Source organism: Lampris incognitus, chromosome 1, assembly GCF_029633865.1.
Source record: "Lampris incognitus isolate fLamInc1 chromosome 1, fLamInc1.hap2, whole genome shotgun sequence".
In the NCBI taxonomy this organism is placed as follows: Eukaryota; Metazoa; Chordata; class Actinopteri; order Lampriformes; family Lampridae; genus Lampris; species Lampris incognitus.
The window spans coordinates 152,846,261-152,862,947 of NC_079211.1; the positions used below are offsets into that span (position 1 = coordinate 152,846,261).

General features: G+C 49.8%; 1 protein-coding gene across 1 annotated transcript in view; it reads left to right on the forward strand.

The window, feature by feature from the left end:
• The window catches only part of slc20a2 (solute carrier family 20 member 2), a 51,613-nt gene extending 35,851 nt beyond the window's left edge, over positions 1 to 15,762 (forward strand). The window contains exons 9-10 of the mRNA XM_056290579.1: positions 3,520 to 3,604; positions 15,435 to 15,762. Of these exons, the coding sequence (XP_056146554.1) occupies positions 3,520 to 3,604; positions 15,435 to 15,599 (250 nt within the window). The 3' untranslated portion in view covers positions 15,600 to 15,762. The remainder of the gene's footprint in view (positions 1 to 3,519; positions 3,605 to 15,434) is intronic.
• The last annotated feature ends 925 nt before the right edge of the window (positions 15,763 to 16,687 follow it).

Here is a 16,687-nt window from a genome sequence, read left to right on the forward strand (position 1 = left end):
TCCTGGCCTTGTGTTATATTTCCTGGCGTTGTGTTATATTTCCTGGCGTTGTGTTATATTTCCTGGCGTTGCGTTATATTTCCTGGGGTTGTGTTACGTTTCCTGGCGTTGTGTTATATTTCCTGGCGTTGCGTTATATTTCCTGGCGTTGCGTTACATTTCCTGGGGTTGTGTTACGTTTCCTGGCGTTGTGTTATATTTCCTGGCATTGTGTTACATTTCCTGGGGTTGTGTTACGTTTCCTGGCGTTGTGTTATATTTCCTGGCGTTGTGTTATGTTTCCTGGGGTTGTGTTACGTTTCCTGGTGTTGTGTTACGTTTCTTGGGGTTGTGTTATATTTCCTGGGGTTGTGTTATATTTCCTGGCGTTGTGTTATATTTCCTGGGGTTGTGTTACGTTTCCTGGCGTTGTGTTATATTTCCTGGCGTTGCGTTATATTTCCTGGGGTTGCGTTATATTTCCTGGCGTTGCGTTATATTTCCTGGCGTTGCGTTATATTTCCTGGGGTTGTGTTATATTTCCTGGGGTTGTGTTATATTTCCTGGGGTTGTGTTATATTTCCTGGGGTTGCGTTATATTTCCTGGCGTTGTGTTATATTTCCTTGCGTTGCGATATATTTCCTGGCCTTGTGTTACGTTTCCTGGCGTTGTGTTATATTTCCTGGCCTTGTGTTATATTTCCTGGCGTTGTGTTATATTTCCTGGGGTTGCGTTATATTTCCTGGCATTGTGTTATATTTCCTGGGGTTGTGTTATATTTCCTGGCGTTGTGTTATATTTCCTGGGGTTGCGTTATATTTCCTGGCATTGTGTTATATTTCCTGGGGTTGTGTTATATTTCCTGGCGTTGTGTTATATTTCCTGGGGTTGCGTTATATTTCCTGGGGTTGTGTTATATTTCCTGGCCTTGTGTTATATTTCCTGGCGTTGTGTTATATTTCCTGGCGTTGTGTTATATTTCCTGGGGTTGCGTTATATTTCCTGGGGTTGTGTTGTATTTCCTGGCCTTGTGTTATATTTCCTGGCGTTGTGTTATATTTCCTGGCGTTGCGTTATATTTCCTGGGGTTGTGTTACGTTTCCTGGCGTTTTGTTACGTTTCCTGGCGTTGCGTTATATTTCCTGGCGTTGCGTTATATTTCCTGGGGTTGTGTTACGTTTCCTGGCGTTGTGTTATGTTTCCTGGGGTTGTGTTACGTTTCCTGGTGTTGTGTTACGTTTCTTGGGGTTGTGTTATATTTCCTGGGGTTGTGTTATATTTCCTGGGGTTGTGTTACGTTTCCTGGCGTTGTGTTATATTTCCTGGCGTTGCGTTATATTTCCTGGGGTTGCGTTATATTTCCTGGCGTTGCGTTATATTTCCTGGCGTTGCGTTATATTTCCTGGGGTTGTGTTATATTTCCTGGGGTTGTGTTATATTTCCTGGGGTTGCGTTATATTTCCTGGCGTTGTGTTATATTTCCTTGCGTTGCGATGTATTTCCTGGCCTTGTGTTACGTTTCCTGGCGTTGTGTTATATTTCCTGGCCTTGTGTTACGTTTCCTGGCGTTGTGTTATATTTCCTGGCCTTGTGTTATATTTCCTGGCGTTGTGTTATATTTCCTTGCGTTGCGTTATATTTCCTGGGGTTGTGTTACGTTTCCTGGCGTTGTGTTATATTTCCTGGCGTTGCGTTATATTTCCTGGCGTTGCGTTATATTTCCTGGAGTTGTGTTATATTTCCTGGCGTTGCGTTATATTTCTAGTAGCCCGACCCGCTAGCCCTTGGCTAACGGGTCGGGCTACTAGAGTCGACTGGTTAACGTCGTCACCCGCGGTGCAGTGAATTAGGGGTGCAGCCCGGGAACCGCTACAACCGGGATACGAACCCGTATCTCCTGCACTGTGGGCGACAACGTTAACCGGTCGACTAAAGGGTCCGACTTGTTCGTGTATGTGACAATACTCTTTTTGAATGGAGTGAGTACCAGAGTAACTACGGTACTTTACAGTGTTGCATTATGGGTTGTTTGTAGCCTTAATTTAGCTAGGCTAGCGAGTTTTTAGTACGTTTATAGTGAGTGAGTCAGTCAGGCCGCACTGAAAGTGTTTCATTAGTCGTTTAACCTGCAGCAGTTTGTGAAGGCTGTTATAACGTGTTGTTGACAGTTATGAATGTGGTGAATGTGATGAAAGTTATGAATGTTATGAGTTATGAATGATGAATGTTATGGAAGTTATGGATGTGATGAATGTTATGGAAGTTATGAATGTGTTGAATGTTATGAAAGTTATGAATGTTATGAACGTTATGAATGATGAATGTTATGGAAGTTATGAATGTGATGAATGTTATGAAAGTTATGAATGCTATGAACGTTATGAATGATGAATGTTATGGAAGTTATGAATGTGTTGAATGTTATGAAAGTTATGAATGTGTTGAATGTTATGAATGATGAATGTTATGAATGTGATGAATGATGAATGTTATGGAAGTTATGGATGTGATGAATGTTATGGAAGTTATGAATGTGTTGAATGTTATGAAAGTTATGAATGTTATGAACGTTATGAATGATGAATGTTATGGAAGTTATGAATGTGATGAATGTTATGAAAGTTATGAATGCTATGAACGTTATGAATGATGAATGTTATGGAAGTTAGAAAAGTTATGAACGTTATGAATGATGAATGTTATGGAAGTTATGAATGTTATGAAAGTTATGAATGTTATGAACGTTATGAATGATGAATGTGATGAATGATGAATGTTATGAAAGTTATGAATGCTATGAACGTTATGAATGATGAATGTTATGGAAGTTATGAATGTTATGAAAGTTATGAATGCTATGAACGTTATGAATGATGAATGTTATGGAAGTTAGAAAAGTTATGAACGTTATGAATGATGAATGTTATGGAAGTTATGAATGTTATGAAAGTTATGAATGTTATGAACGTGATGAATGATGAATGTTATGGAAGTTAGGAAAGTTATGAATGTGATGAATGTTATCAGTGTTATGAATGTTATGAATGGGAACTGATCGGCCTTGGTGTGTAAGAGTATACCTGCTCACACATGCCTTTAACTGGATGGCAGACAGACAGGAGACTGAGTGAAAGAGAGTGAGACAGCTGGTAGGTAAGACATGGCCATCTCACCTGCCTACTATGCTATGTAGCTAATGCTAATCCAGCGTGGCCATGTTGGTGCGTGCATGTTGTCAGTGTGTGGTGATGTCATGCATCAGAACGTGTTGTGGTGAGTATAACTCCTCTTACACACCTTCACAGGGACAGCACGACATAGTGACACGACATACCACATCTGTTTGTTCTGTTACCAGGTGTGTGTGTGTGTGTGTGTGTGTGTGTGCACACATGTATACTATGTACAGCTGAAGCGTTCATGTGGGAGCTGGGACATGGGACGGCACCTTCAGCAAACAGTCTGTCCCACATAATAACAACCAAGATGTCTCTTTGCCCCCCCCCCCATCTCCTCCCCCCTCCCCCCTTCCTCCGCAGTGGATTCACTATTGAACTGGCTTCTGCACTCACTGTTGTGTTGGCTTCCAATATCGGAATCCCTGTCAGTACCACACACTGCAAGGTATGACTGAGCAGAGACCGCCTCGTTGGCCTCTCAGCTCCCCCCGCCCCCAAACAGGCATCTCCAGGGGAATAGGGAGCTCACACTGCCCCCTAGGGCACAGGGGGGGTGGCACAAGCACAAAATTCACTCAACCAAAAATCAGTGGTAGTGGTCTCAGGATTGCAAACAGTACATTTTTGTGTTGTGGTTTTATTTGTTTGTGTGTCTGCTGTACAGTTTTATTAATGTGTTTGTCATTCGGTAAGTTTGTTCGTTTTGTTTTGTTTGCAAGCCAGTCCTGAAGGGAAATGTGTTGTCCATCGGCCAGTGTCAGACATTAAACATGGGGTGTCCCGTTAGACGTTACGTATCCTGACACCCGCCCACAGGCCGCACATCCGAGTCCGGTGTGAAAACCCAATCACATCTGGCCAAAGCTGAACCTAGGCTTGTTCGGCCCACTCCAGAAAGCCCCAGATGGCAGTGTGTAGCCCCTCTCCCCTGCCACCCCACCAACCCCCACCACCTTTTTTTCAGGGACAACGGATCCATGCTGGGACGGGTCCTCAGAGCGGATCCGTCCTCTGCGCCTGAGCCTTTTCCTCTGCACCTGTTTCTGTCAAGATGGTGTCTCATCCACCATTTCATCTCCCTTTCCCAGCACTCACGGCATGGTGTGACGTGTGGGCCCTCCACCCTCCTCAGCCCCCTACCCTCATCACCCACCACCACCCATTCCACCTGTCTCACATATTTTCCACTTTTTTTACCCCCCCTCTGTCTCTCTCTCTGCCTCTCTCTCTGTCTCTCTGCTCTCTTCTCATCTGTCTTCACAGCGGATTTTGCATTGAAGTAATGAGTGCGCTAACAGTGCTTGTTGCATCAAATGTGGGCATCCCAATAAGCTCCACCCACTGCAAGGTATCAGTCATGGTAGTGGAGCCGTCCGTCCTCAGGGCCCAGCTCCAAGCTCCGCCCATCGCTTCACTCTTAGCTGCCCATTGACCAATGCAGACAATCACAAGTCCTGCAAGTTGAAGCTTTGTCCTCTCGTGCTCTTTTTCTCCGGCGGTGGACTCGTTAGACGTCCTCCTGCTCCCCGGCTGCTGGACACAGCCACCATGTCCAACATGACTCTGTCTGGATGTGACGTATGCTTCAGGACATGTCAGGGACACGCTAGTTTCTGTCCCAAGAAGTCATACATCATATCATGGACACGCTAGTCTATGTCCTCAGAAGTCATACATCATATCATGGACACACTAGTCTCTGTCCTCAGAAGTCATACATCATATCAGGGACACGCTAGTCTATGTCCTCAGAAGTCATACATCATATCATGGACACGCTAGTCTCTGTCCTCAGAAGTCAAACATCATGTCAGGGAAAGGCCAGTCTCTGTCCTCAGAAGTCATACATCATGTTAGAGACACGCCAGTCTGTGTCCTCAGAAGTCATACATCGTGTCAGGGACACGCTAGTCTATGTCCTCAGAAGTCATACATCATATCATGGACACGCTAGTCTCTGTCCTCAGAAGTCAAACATCATGTCAGGGAAAGGCCAGTCTCTGTCCTCAGAAGTCAAACATCATGTTAGAGACACGCCAGTCTGTGTCCTCAGAAGTCATACATCGTGTCAGGGACACGCTAGTCTATGTCCTCAGAAGTCATACATCATGTCAGGGAAAGGCTAGTCTATGTCCTCAGAAGTCATACATCACGTCAGGGACATGCTCGTCTCTGTCCTCAGAAGTCATACATCGAGTCAGGGACACGCTAGTCTATGTCCTCAGAAGTCATACATCATATCATGGACACGCTAGTCTCTGTCCTCAGAAGTCAAACATCATGTCAGGGAAAGGCCAGTCTCTGTCCTCAGAAGTCATACATCATGTTAGAGACACGCCAGTCTGTGTCCTCAGAAGTCATACATCGTGTCAGGGACACGCTAGTCTATGTCCTCAGAAGTCATACATCATGTACGGGAAAGGCTAGTCTATGTCCTCAGAAGTCATACATCACGTCAGGGACATGCTCGTCTCTGTCCTCAGAAGTCAAACATCATGTCAGGGAAAGGCCAGTCTCTGTCCTCAGAAGTCATACATCATGTTAGAGACATGTCAGTCTGTGTCCTCAGAAGTCAGACATCGTGTCAGGGACATGCTAGTCTCTGTCCTCAGAAGTCATACATCATATCAGGGACACGCCAGTCTATGTCCTCAGAAGTCATACATCATGTCAGGGACATGCTACTCTCTGTCCTCAGAAGTCATACATCGTGTCAGGGACATGGTAGTCTATGTCCTCAGAAGTCATACATCATGTTAGAGACACGCCAGTCTGTGTCCTCAGAAGTCAGACATCGTGTCAGGGACACGCCAGTCTGTGTCCTCAGAAGTCAGACATCGTGTCAGGGACACGCCAGTCTGTGTCCTCAGAAGTCAGACATCGTGTCAGGGACACGCCAGTCTGTGTCCTCAGAAGTCATACATCATGTTAGAGACACGCCAGTCTGTGTCCTCAGAAGTCATACATCATATCAGGGACACGCCAGTCTATGTCCTCAGAAGTCATACATCATGTCAGGGACATGCCAATCTCTGTCCTCAGAAGTCAAAATCATATCAGGGAAAGGCCAGTCTCTGTCCTCAGAAGTCATACATCATGTTAGAGACACGCCAGTCTGTGTCCTCAGAAGTCATACATCATGTCAGGGACACACCAGTCTCTGTCCTCAGAAGTCATACATCATGTCAGGGACACGCTAGTCTCTGTCCTCAGAAGTCATACATCATGTCATGGATACGCTAGTGTCTGTCCTCAGAAGTCATACATCATGTCAGGGACACGCTAGTCTATGTCCTCAGAAGTCAAACATCATGTCAGGGAAAGGCTAGTCTATGTCCTCAGAAGTCATACATCATGTTAGAGACACGCTAGTCTATGTCCTCAGAACTCATACATCATGTCAGGGAAATGCTAGTCTATGTCCTCAGAAGTCAAAATCATGTCAGGGAAAGGCTAGTCTGTGTCCTCAGAAGTCATACATCATGTTAGAGACACGCTAGTCTATGTCCTCAGAAGTCAAACATCATGTCAGGGAAAGGCTAGTCTATGTCCTCAGAAGTCATACATCATGTCAGGGACATGCTCATCAGAAGTCAAACATCATGTCATGGATACGCTAGTGTCTGTCCTCAGAAGTCATACATCATGTCAGGGACACGCTAGTCTATGTCCTCAGAAGTCAAACATCATGTCAGGGAAAGGCTAGTCTATGTCCTCAGAAGTCAAACATAATGTCAGGGAAAGGCTAGTCTATGTCCTCAGAAGTCATACATCATGTCAGGGACATGCTCGTCAGAAGTCAAACATCATGTCATGGACACGCTAGTGTCTGTCCTCAGAAGTCATACATCATGTCAGGGACACGCTAGTCTATGTCCTCAGAAGTCAAACATCATGTCATGGACACGCTAGTCTCTGTCCTCAGAAGTCATACATCATGTCAGGGACACGCTAGTTTATAACCGCAGAAGTCATACATCATGTCAGGGACGTGCCAGTCTATGTCCTCAGAAGTCATACATCATGTTAGAGACACGCTAGTCTATGTCCTCAGAAGTCAAACATCATGTCAGGGAAAGGCTAGTCTCTGTCCTCAGAAGTCATACATCATGTCAGGGACACGCTAGTTTATAACCGCAGAAGTCATACATCATGTCAGGGACGTGCCAGTCTATGTCCTCAGAAGTCATACATCATGTCAGGGACATGCTACTCTTTTTCCTCAGAAGGTCTCTGATACACCTTTCATTAGTAAAACACCAAGATGAACTAGGTTGTTGTTGATATGGAACAATCACGACAGTTTCCATCAGTCTGATCTTCAGCGCTGCGTCCAGATGAGATGAATATAAAACCCGCCAGGCCAGTACGCCGCCCGGGCTGAAAAAAAGCACGAGAACTAAAACTGATAATTCCTGATAATCATTGTTCTACAGATCAACATTGCCATGCATACCTTTTATTCATTCATTTATTTATTTTTGGTTTTTAATTTCTCACCCCACAAATATACTTTTCCTTCCCTTAATCATCTGATAATCAACTGCTATGCCAGTATGCTAAATCTACCGTGTGTCTTTATGGTGGTGGATTGATTGATTGATTGATTGATTGATTGATTGATTGATTGCTCATGGGGGACCTACAGGTGCTGTCAGATGGCTAAATAATGAACATTACCACTTTCATTGGACTTGATTTTTCTTCAGAAATGCTTGTAAGATCCAGTACATGGGCTGTAGGAGGCTGTACTGGTCTGTCGGTCTCCCAGCTAAGTTTGTGTGTGAACATGCGAGCAGCAGTTCAGTTTACACTCACTTCCCAGACCGCATCCGGATGTAGGCCACTTCAGACAGTGATGCAGCACTGATGGCCTTCTTCTGGCCCTGACAACATGGATGTGAGCCTGAAGTGGCCCACATGTATAATAGCAAATATGGCCCAAATATGCCAAATCACATGTGGGCCTTTTCTGGCAAAGACGTGGTGCTCTGGGCAACATGTGATCTGGATGTGACCCTGCAGCGCCCCGTGTGGTAAATGGTGAATATGGCCCAAATATTACAAAACAAATATGGGCCACCTTTGGCAAATATGTGGCACGTGCAGCATTGCTATGGCTTGGTTCTGGCCCAGATCTGGTAAACAGGAGTGGACCGCCCAAGTGCCATCAATCCATGCGGTATGTGGGCCGGATGAAGTGTCAGTTTGGGGCGGGTTCGGGCCACAGCAATTTTGCTATCTGGGTTCCTTCAACTCCAAACAACCTTTCGTCCGGGTGCATTTTCTGCATTTGGTTTTCTTCATTTCAGTGGAGTGGAAACTGAACTGACGTCCGAGCCCGCGGTGCACTTGGCTGCTGGGAGGATGCACAGTGACTGGTGGTGGTGGCAGAGGCAAAACAGCAAACACTGCGGTTACACAGGTTTCACCGCTAAATACCTGAAATGTCACATCGTTCCTTAAAAAAAGATTGAAGGCTGAAATGTTTTCATGCACATGTTTTTCTGGGAAGTCTCGGCTCAGACCGACACCAGCTCCGTGGTACAAATATAACCAGGTTTAACCACAAGTATAGTCTTGTGTTTCATGGTGTTTGGACGGGAGCAAATGGAGCTTTAAACTCCTTTCACTATAAGTAGCCTGCAGCGAGTCAGGGCGCACACGAGTCCTTAAAAAAGTCTTTATTAGTCTTTTAACTCAGTTATACAAAGAAAAGGCCCCAATGAGTGTAAAAATGCCCTAAATCTGACACAAAGTCTCAAATGTAGACGCCACACGATGTCAATCAAAACATTTTTGATGTGAGTTTGGATAAATCACTGGGTCTGTAAGGCCTCTGGGAGACAGGATGGCAGGCTGTCCTCACTAGCGGGCAGAAAAACAAGAGACAGCTAGAGTCACAGCTTATTTTCCCCTCAACCGTTGGCTAAAAAGTGGTGGTCTGGCGGCCTGTCCAGGGTGTCCCCCCGCCTGCTGCCCAGTGACCGCTGGGATAGGCTCCAGCGTCCCGCCACCCTGACAGCAGGACAAGCGGTTTCAGTGATGGATGGATGGAAGTGTAATTTTCCCTGTTAACATACACTTGACATTTTTCTCAAAGGGCATCCTGATGTATCTTAACTGCGAATCTGGCATTGAAATATTTGAAAGGGCATGAAAATGTCTTAAGAAGGAGTAAATGTGGGTCCAGGAGAGCATGCAGACGCCCTGCTGAGTATCTGTCCTGCTCCACAGTCCAGGACTCAGCCGGCTTTGTCTCAACTGAGAGCCGGGTGTAAACGGTGAACTTGACCCGGTCCTCCCAATTTAGCTGCAGGCCGACAGAAGCGTGTCGGGTTACCGTGTCCGTATAAGAGCAGGCAGATGAGCCCCCACGACGCGTCATGAACACACTGCCGCCACCACCAGCCACTGTCCACACTGCCGTGTCACTGTCCACACTGCCGTGTCACTGTCCACACTGCCGCCACCACCAGCCACTGTCCACACTGCCGTGTCACTGTCCACACTGCCGTGTCACTGTCCACACTGCCGTGTCACAGACGCACTGCCGTGTCACTGTCCACACTGCCGTGTCACTGTCCACACTGGCGTGTCACAGACGCACTGCCGTGTCACTGTCCACACTGCCGTGTCACTGTCCACACTGGCGTGTCACAGACGCACTGCCGTGTCACTGTCCACACTGGCGTGTCACAGACGCACTGCCGTGTCACTGTCCACATTGCCGTGTCACAGACGCACTGCCGTGTCACTGTCCACACTGCCGTGTCACAGACGCACTGCCGTGTCACTGTCCGCACTGCCGTGTCACAGACGCACTGCCGTGTCACTGTCCACACTGCCGTGTCACTGTCCACACTGCCGTGTCACTGTCCACACTGCCGTGTCACAGACGCACTGCCGTGTCACTGTCCACACTGCCGTGTCACTGTCCACACTGCCGTGTCACTGTCCACACTGCCGTGTCACAGACGCACTGCCGTGTCACTGTCCACACTGCCGTGTCACAGACGCACTGCCGTGTCACTGTCCACACTGCCGTGTCACTGTCCACACTGCCGTGTCACTGTCCACACTGCCGTGTCACTGTCCACACTGCCGTGTCACAGACGCACTGCCGTGTCACTGTCCACACTGCCGTGTCACAGACGCACTGCCGTGTCACTGTCCACACTGCCGTGTCACTGTCCACACTGCCGTGTCACAGACGCACTGCCGTGTCACTGTCCACACTGCCGTGTCACTGTCCACACTGCCGTGTCACAGACGCACTGCCGTGTCTGACACCCAGGGAAAGGAAATGTTTTGGTTGCCCTTTACAACAAGCCATTCTTCACGACGGGTTTATAAGTGCTGACTTACCACGTTATTAATGACTGATGAATCGTCTGTTGATGCACTATAAATCAGTAATAACATGTTATAACACGTCATACAACACTGAAGTTTTGTCTGATTTTTTTTTTGTCAGGTTGGGAGCCCACACTTTATCAATGTGACAGCGTCTCCATAGACATTCTCTCGGAACCCACGTGAGCGTTTAGGTCTGCCTCGTTACATTCTCTCGGAACCCATGTGAGCGGCGAGGCCTGCCGAGTCACCTTCTCCCGGAACCCATGTGAGCGGCGAGGCCTGCCGAGTCACCTTCTCTCGGAACCCATGTGAGCGGCGAGGCCTGCCGAGTCACCTTCTCTCGGAACCCATGTGAGCGGCGAGGTCTGCCTCGTTACATTCTCTCGGAACCCATGTGAGCGGCGAGGCCTGCCGAGTCACCTTCTCCCGGAACCCATGTGAGCGGCGAGGCCTGCCGAGTCACCTTCTCCCGGAACCCATGTGAGCGGCGAGGCCTGCCGAGTCACCTTCTCTCGGAACCCATGTGAGCGGCGAGGCCTGCCGAGTCACCTTCTCCCGGAACCCATGTGAGCGGCGAGGCTTGCCGAGTCACCTTCTCTCGGAACCCATGTGAGCGGCGAGGCCTGCCGAGTCACCTTCTCTCGGAACCCATGTGAGCGGCGAGGCCTGCCGAGTCACCTTCTCCCGGAACCCATGTGAGCGGCGAGGCCTGCCGAGTCACCTTCTCCCGGAACCCATGTGAGCGGCGAGGCCTGCCGAGTCACCTTCTCTCGGAACCCATGTGAGCGGCGAGGCCTGCCGAGTCACCTTCTCCCGGAACCCATGTGAGCGGCGAGGCCTGCCGAGTCACCTTCTCCCGGAACCCATGTGAGCGGCGAGGCCTGCCGAGTCACCTTCTCTCGGAACCCATGTGAGCGGCGAGGCCTGCCGAGTCACCTTCTCTCGGAACCCATGTGAGCGGCGAGGCCTGCCGAGTCACCTTCTCTCGGAACCCATGTGAGCGGCGAGGTCTGCCTTGTTACATTCTCTCGGAACCCATGTGAGCGGCGAGGCCTGCCGAGTCACCTTCTCTCGGAACCCATGTGAGCGGCGAGGACTGCCGAGTCACCTTCTCCCGGAACCCATGTGAGCGGCGAGGCCTGCCGAGTCACCTTCTCTCGGAACCCATGTGAGCGGCGAGGCCTGCCGAGTCACCTTCTCTCGGAACCCATGTGAGCGGCGAGGCCTGCCTCGTTACATTCTCTCGGAACCCATGTGAGCGGCGAGGCCTGCCGAGTCACCTTCTCCCGGAACCCATGTGAGCGGCGAGGCCTGCCGAGTCACCTTCTCTCGGAACCCATGTGAGCGGCGAGGTCTGCCTCGTTACATTCTCTCGGAACCCATGTGAGCGGCGAGGCCTGCCGAGTCACCTTCTCCCGGAACCCATGTGAGCGGCGAGGCCTGCCGAGTCACCTTCTCTCGGAACCCATGTGAGCGGCGAGGCCTGCCGAGTCACCTTCTCTCGGAACCCATGTGAGCGACGAGGCCTGCCGAGTCACCTTCTCTCGGAACCCATGTGAGCGGCGAGGCCTGCCGAGTCACCTTCTCCCGGAACCCATGTGAGCGGCGAGGCCTGCCGAGTCACCTTCTCTCGGAACCCATGTGAGCGGCGAGGTCTGCCTCGTTACATTCTCTCGGAACCCATGTGAGCGGCGAGGCCTGCCGAGTCACCTTCTCTCGGAACCCATGTGAGCGGCGAGGCCTGCCGAGTCACCTTCTCTCGGAACCCATGTGAGCGGCGAGGTCTGCCTCGTTACATTCTCTCGGAACCCATGTGAGCGGCGAGGCCTGCCGAGTCACCTTCTCTCGGAACCCATGTGAGCGGCGAGGACTGCCGAGTCACCTTCTCCCGGAACCCATGTGAGCGGCGAGGCCTGCCGAGTCACCTTCTCTCGGAACCCATGTGAGCGGCGAGGCCTGCCGAGTCACCTTCTCTCGGAACCCATGTGAGCGGCGAGGCCTGCCTCGTTACATTCTCTCGGAACCCATGTGAGCGGCGAGGCCTGCCGAGTCACCTTCTCCCGGAACCCATGTGAGCGGCGAGGCCTGCCGAGTCACCTTCTCTCGGAACCCATGTGAGCGGCGAGGTCTGCCTCGTTACATTCTCTCGGAACCCATGTGAGCGGCGAGGCCTGCCGAGTCACCTTCTCCCGGAACCCATGTGAGCGGCGAGGCCTGCCGAGTCACCTTCTCTCGGAACCCATGTGAGCGGCGAGGTCTGCCTCGTTACATTCTCTCGGAACCCATGTGAGCGGCGAGGACTGCCGAGTCACCTTCTCCCGGAACCCATGTGAGCGGCGAGGCCTGCCGAGTCACCTTCTCTCGGAACCCATGTGAGCGGCGAGGCCTGCCGAGTCACCTTCTCTCGGAACCCATGTGAGCGGCGAGGCCTGCCGAGTCACCTTCTCTCGGAACCCATGTGAGCGGCGAGGCCTGCCGAGTCACCTTCTCTCGGAACCCATGTGAGCGGCGAGGCCTGCCGAGTCACCTTCTCCCGGAACCCATGTGAGCGGCGAGGCCTGCCGAGTCACCTTCTCTCGGAACCCATGTGAGCGGCGAGGTCTGCCTCGTTACATTCTCTCGGAACCCATGTGAGCGGCGAGGCCTGCCGAGTCACCTTCTCCCGGAACCCATGTGAGCGGCGAGGCCTGCCGAGTCACCTTCTCTCGGAACCCATGTGAGCGGCGAGGCCTGCCGAGTCACCTTCTCTCGGAACCCATGTGAGCGACGAGGCCTGCCGAGTCACCTTCTCTCGGAACCCATGTGAGCGGCGAGGCCTGCCGAGTCACCTTCTCCCGGAACCCATGTGAGCGGCGAGGCCTGCCGAGTCACCTTCTCTCGGAACCCATGTGAGCGGCGAGGCCTGCCGAGTCACCTTCTCTCGGAACCCATGTGAGCGGCGAGGACTGCCGAGTCACCTTCTCCCGGAACCCATGTGAGCGGCGAGGCCTGCCGAGTCACCTTCTCTCGGAACCCATGTGAGCGGCGAGGCCTGCCGAGTCACCTTCTCCCGGAACCCATGTGAGCGGCGAGGCCTGCCGAGTCACCTTCTCTCGGAACCCATGTGAGCGGCGAGGCCTGCCGAGTCACCTTCTCCCGGAACCCATGTGAGCGGCGAGGTCTGCCTCGTTACATTCTCTCGGAACCCATGTGAGCGGCGAGGCCTGCCGAGTCACCTTCTCTCGGAACCCATGTGAGCGGCGAGGCCTGCCGAGTCACCTTCTCCCGGAACCCATGTGAGCAGCGAGGCCTGCCGAGTCACCTTCTCCCGGAACCCATGTGAGCGGCGAGGCCTGCCGAGTCACGTTGTCAGCGAGCGGCGTACAAATAACATGACTCGAACATGTCATGCAGTGGTTAACGCGAGTGGACTGAAGCCGAATTTCACACGCTGCTCAGGACGCTGCTCAGGACGCTGCTCAGGACGCTGCTCAGGACGCTGCTCAGGATTGGGTAGTGGTAAAGTTTAGGGTGCTTAGGTAGAGAAGTTAAAGACATTGACAGAATCGTAAAACAGGAAGTGGGCGGGTGATGCAATCACAAAAACCTGGCTGTTTCAGAGGAAGTCAAGGCGATTTTGAAGTAAAATAAGTAAAAAGTAAGTAAAAAAAAGGAATTATGTGACTGTTTTCAGCACAAGTTGTTGAATAGGTGCGTCATATGACTGGGGAGCTAACAAGGTGAAAACACGTCTTTTCACTTCGCGTCTTGAAGTTTCAGGGGTTAAGGTTATGTAGTGGCTCACGTTTCGGTATCCTCATCTGATCATGTGGTTTCTGAGAGAATGTCCATGGAGATTCTTGTGTTGGTGACATGTTGGCTCCCGACCTGGCAGCCCAGGAAGCATTTTTATTTAAGCATGACAACATGTTGTTACTGATGATGCATGCTCAGTAGTCCAGGGGACCACAGGAGGCTGGATCAGTTCATCTGGACACAACGTGTCTGTTGATAAACGTTGTGTCCACATGAACTGATACAACCTTCTTTGATCTTGTTACTGATTTATAGCTCATTAATGAATGAGTTGTTAACACTATGAGCGTGATTAGCAACTACTTAGAACCCCTGGATCAAGTATGTCTTGTTGTAAAGTGGTGCCAGTGTAAAACTGATTCTCATCCTGGACAGTTCTGTTTGAGTGGGATGTGAAAAGGTGAGTGCAGCACAAAGGATGGCTGAAGTCTGACATCTGCAGAAATAACCTCATCACCTTAAGGGGGAAGTCACATGTAAAAAGCTTTGCTCTTGTTGGGAATGCAGCCTTCTCAAAAAAAAAACACCTTTTGTGGAAACGCCAGATCCTCTGATGTCAGACTTCTTCATCCACGTTTAAATTCAGAAACTGACAGATGTGACATCTGGCTCACTAAGACTAACCTGGCCCTGCTTGTTCTTTTGTTTTATGGTGGTGTTTTTGTGTGTGGTCAGAGCCGGTCTCTGAAGAGCTGATGGTTTAAGGCTTTTCTTTCCAGTTGTGTTCCAAAGCACCAATTAAAGGCAACAACCTTGTGATACATCACCTGTGTACCTTGTTGATTTTGTTTTTTGTGTTGAGCTTTTTTTCTGTATTATCCAACAACAAAGACTGAGTGCACAAGCTCACACCTCAGCTTGTCACCATCCACATGATCACATAATGGTCCCCGAGAAGCCTTGACAACCTGTAGCTCTTCAGAGTCTCTGTGATCCAGACGGTCAAAAGACTTTGTTTTCTGTTGCTGTTGATTGTTTCTCTCTCTCTCTCTCTCTCTCTCTCTCTCTCTCTCTCTCTCTCTCTCTCTCTCTCTCTCTCTCTCTCTCTCTCTCTCTCTCTCTCTCTCTCTCTCTCTCTCTCTCTCTCTCGCTGTCTCTCTTTGCCACTCATTCTAACCAAGGTTGGCTCGGTGGTGGCGGTGGGTTGGATCCGCTCCCAGAAGGCTGTGGACTGGCGCCTTTTCCGGAACATCTTCCTGGCCTGGTTTGTCACAGTGCCCGTGGCAGGCCTGATCAGCGCCGCCATCATGGCCCTCTTCGTCTACTGCATCCTGCCCTACGTGTGAGGGTGCCAGGCAGGGAGGGCAAGAAAGACAGAGAGCGAGAGAGAAAAGAGAGGAAAAGCTGTCACTCTAGAGTGTCCAGGGGGGTGCAGATAAAGGAAAAGGAGGCATTTACGAGAGAGGGATAAGGTGGAAAAAAGGAGGACCGTGTTGAAGGAAAGGTGAAACAGATGGAACGGGAGGGGGGTGGGGTTGGGGTAAAAAGAAGGAGTGTACTAAGGAAAGCAGAGGAAGAGGTTTGGGGATGGACTTGGTTGTACCGTGGATGGTGAGGAGGGTTGGTTCACATGCTGCCTGGCTTCAGTAGTCCAGAGATTTGTTTGACTCGTTTGAGTATCTGATCTGTTTTTCTTCTATTTCTTCTATTTTCTTCTATTGCATAAGAAAGCAAGTAACCAATGTGTTTCATCTTACCAATCAAGCTGCCGTACACAAAACAACAACAGGGGTCTCGGCAACACTAACGTGCAGTGGAGAGGCGAATGCAGCCATTCCCTCATTTCCTCATAAGAAAACATGGAGTAAAAAGAAGAAAAAAAAACAAGACATAGTTAATTCTAATAAAAACGAAAACAATAACATTATTTTTGCACACCTCCATGACATGCCTGCAGATCTGTAAAGGTTTTATCCTTTTGGTTTGCATTACTGCTGCCTGCACCTCTTGGTAGCGTAGTTCAGTAGTTCTTCTGAAATGCCAGAAAGAAAAAGAAAAAATGTAAATATTGTAATGTTGGGTTATTTGAGTGTGATTTGTTGTACTGCAGCTTGCTTTAAGGTTAAAAACAAACAAAACAAAGCAAAATACTGTGTGTGTGTGTGTGTGTGTGTGTGTGTGTGTGTGTGTGTGTGTGTGTGTGTGTGTGTGGTGTCAACCAACCGATCCTTCATCTCATCCCTGACGTGTTGGCCGCGATGGTGCAACTGGGGCCAGCGGGACTGTGTTGATGTTTATCTCCTGCACAACGCCACCGCCAACCCCATGTGCAAAAAGGGGGGGGGTGTGATTTTACCAAGAGCTTGTGTATGTTTTAAAGATGGATATCATATTTTTAATGATGTACTATATTGTAATTTGATCTGTAAATACT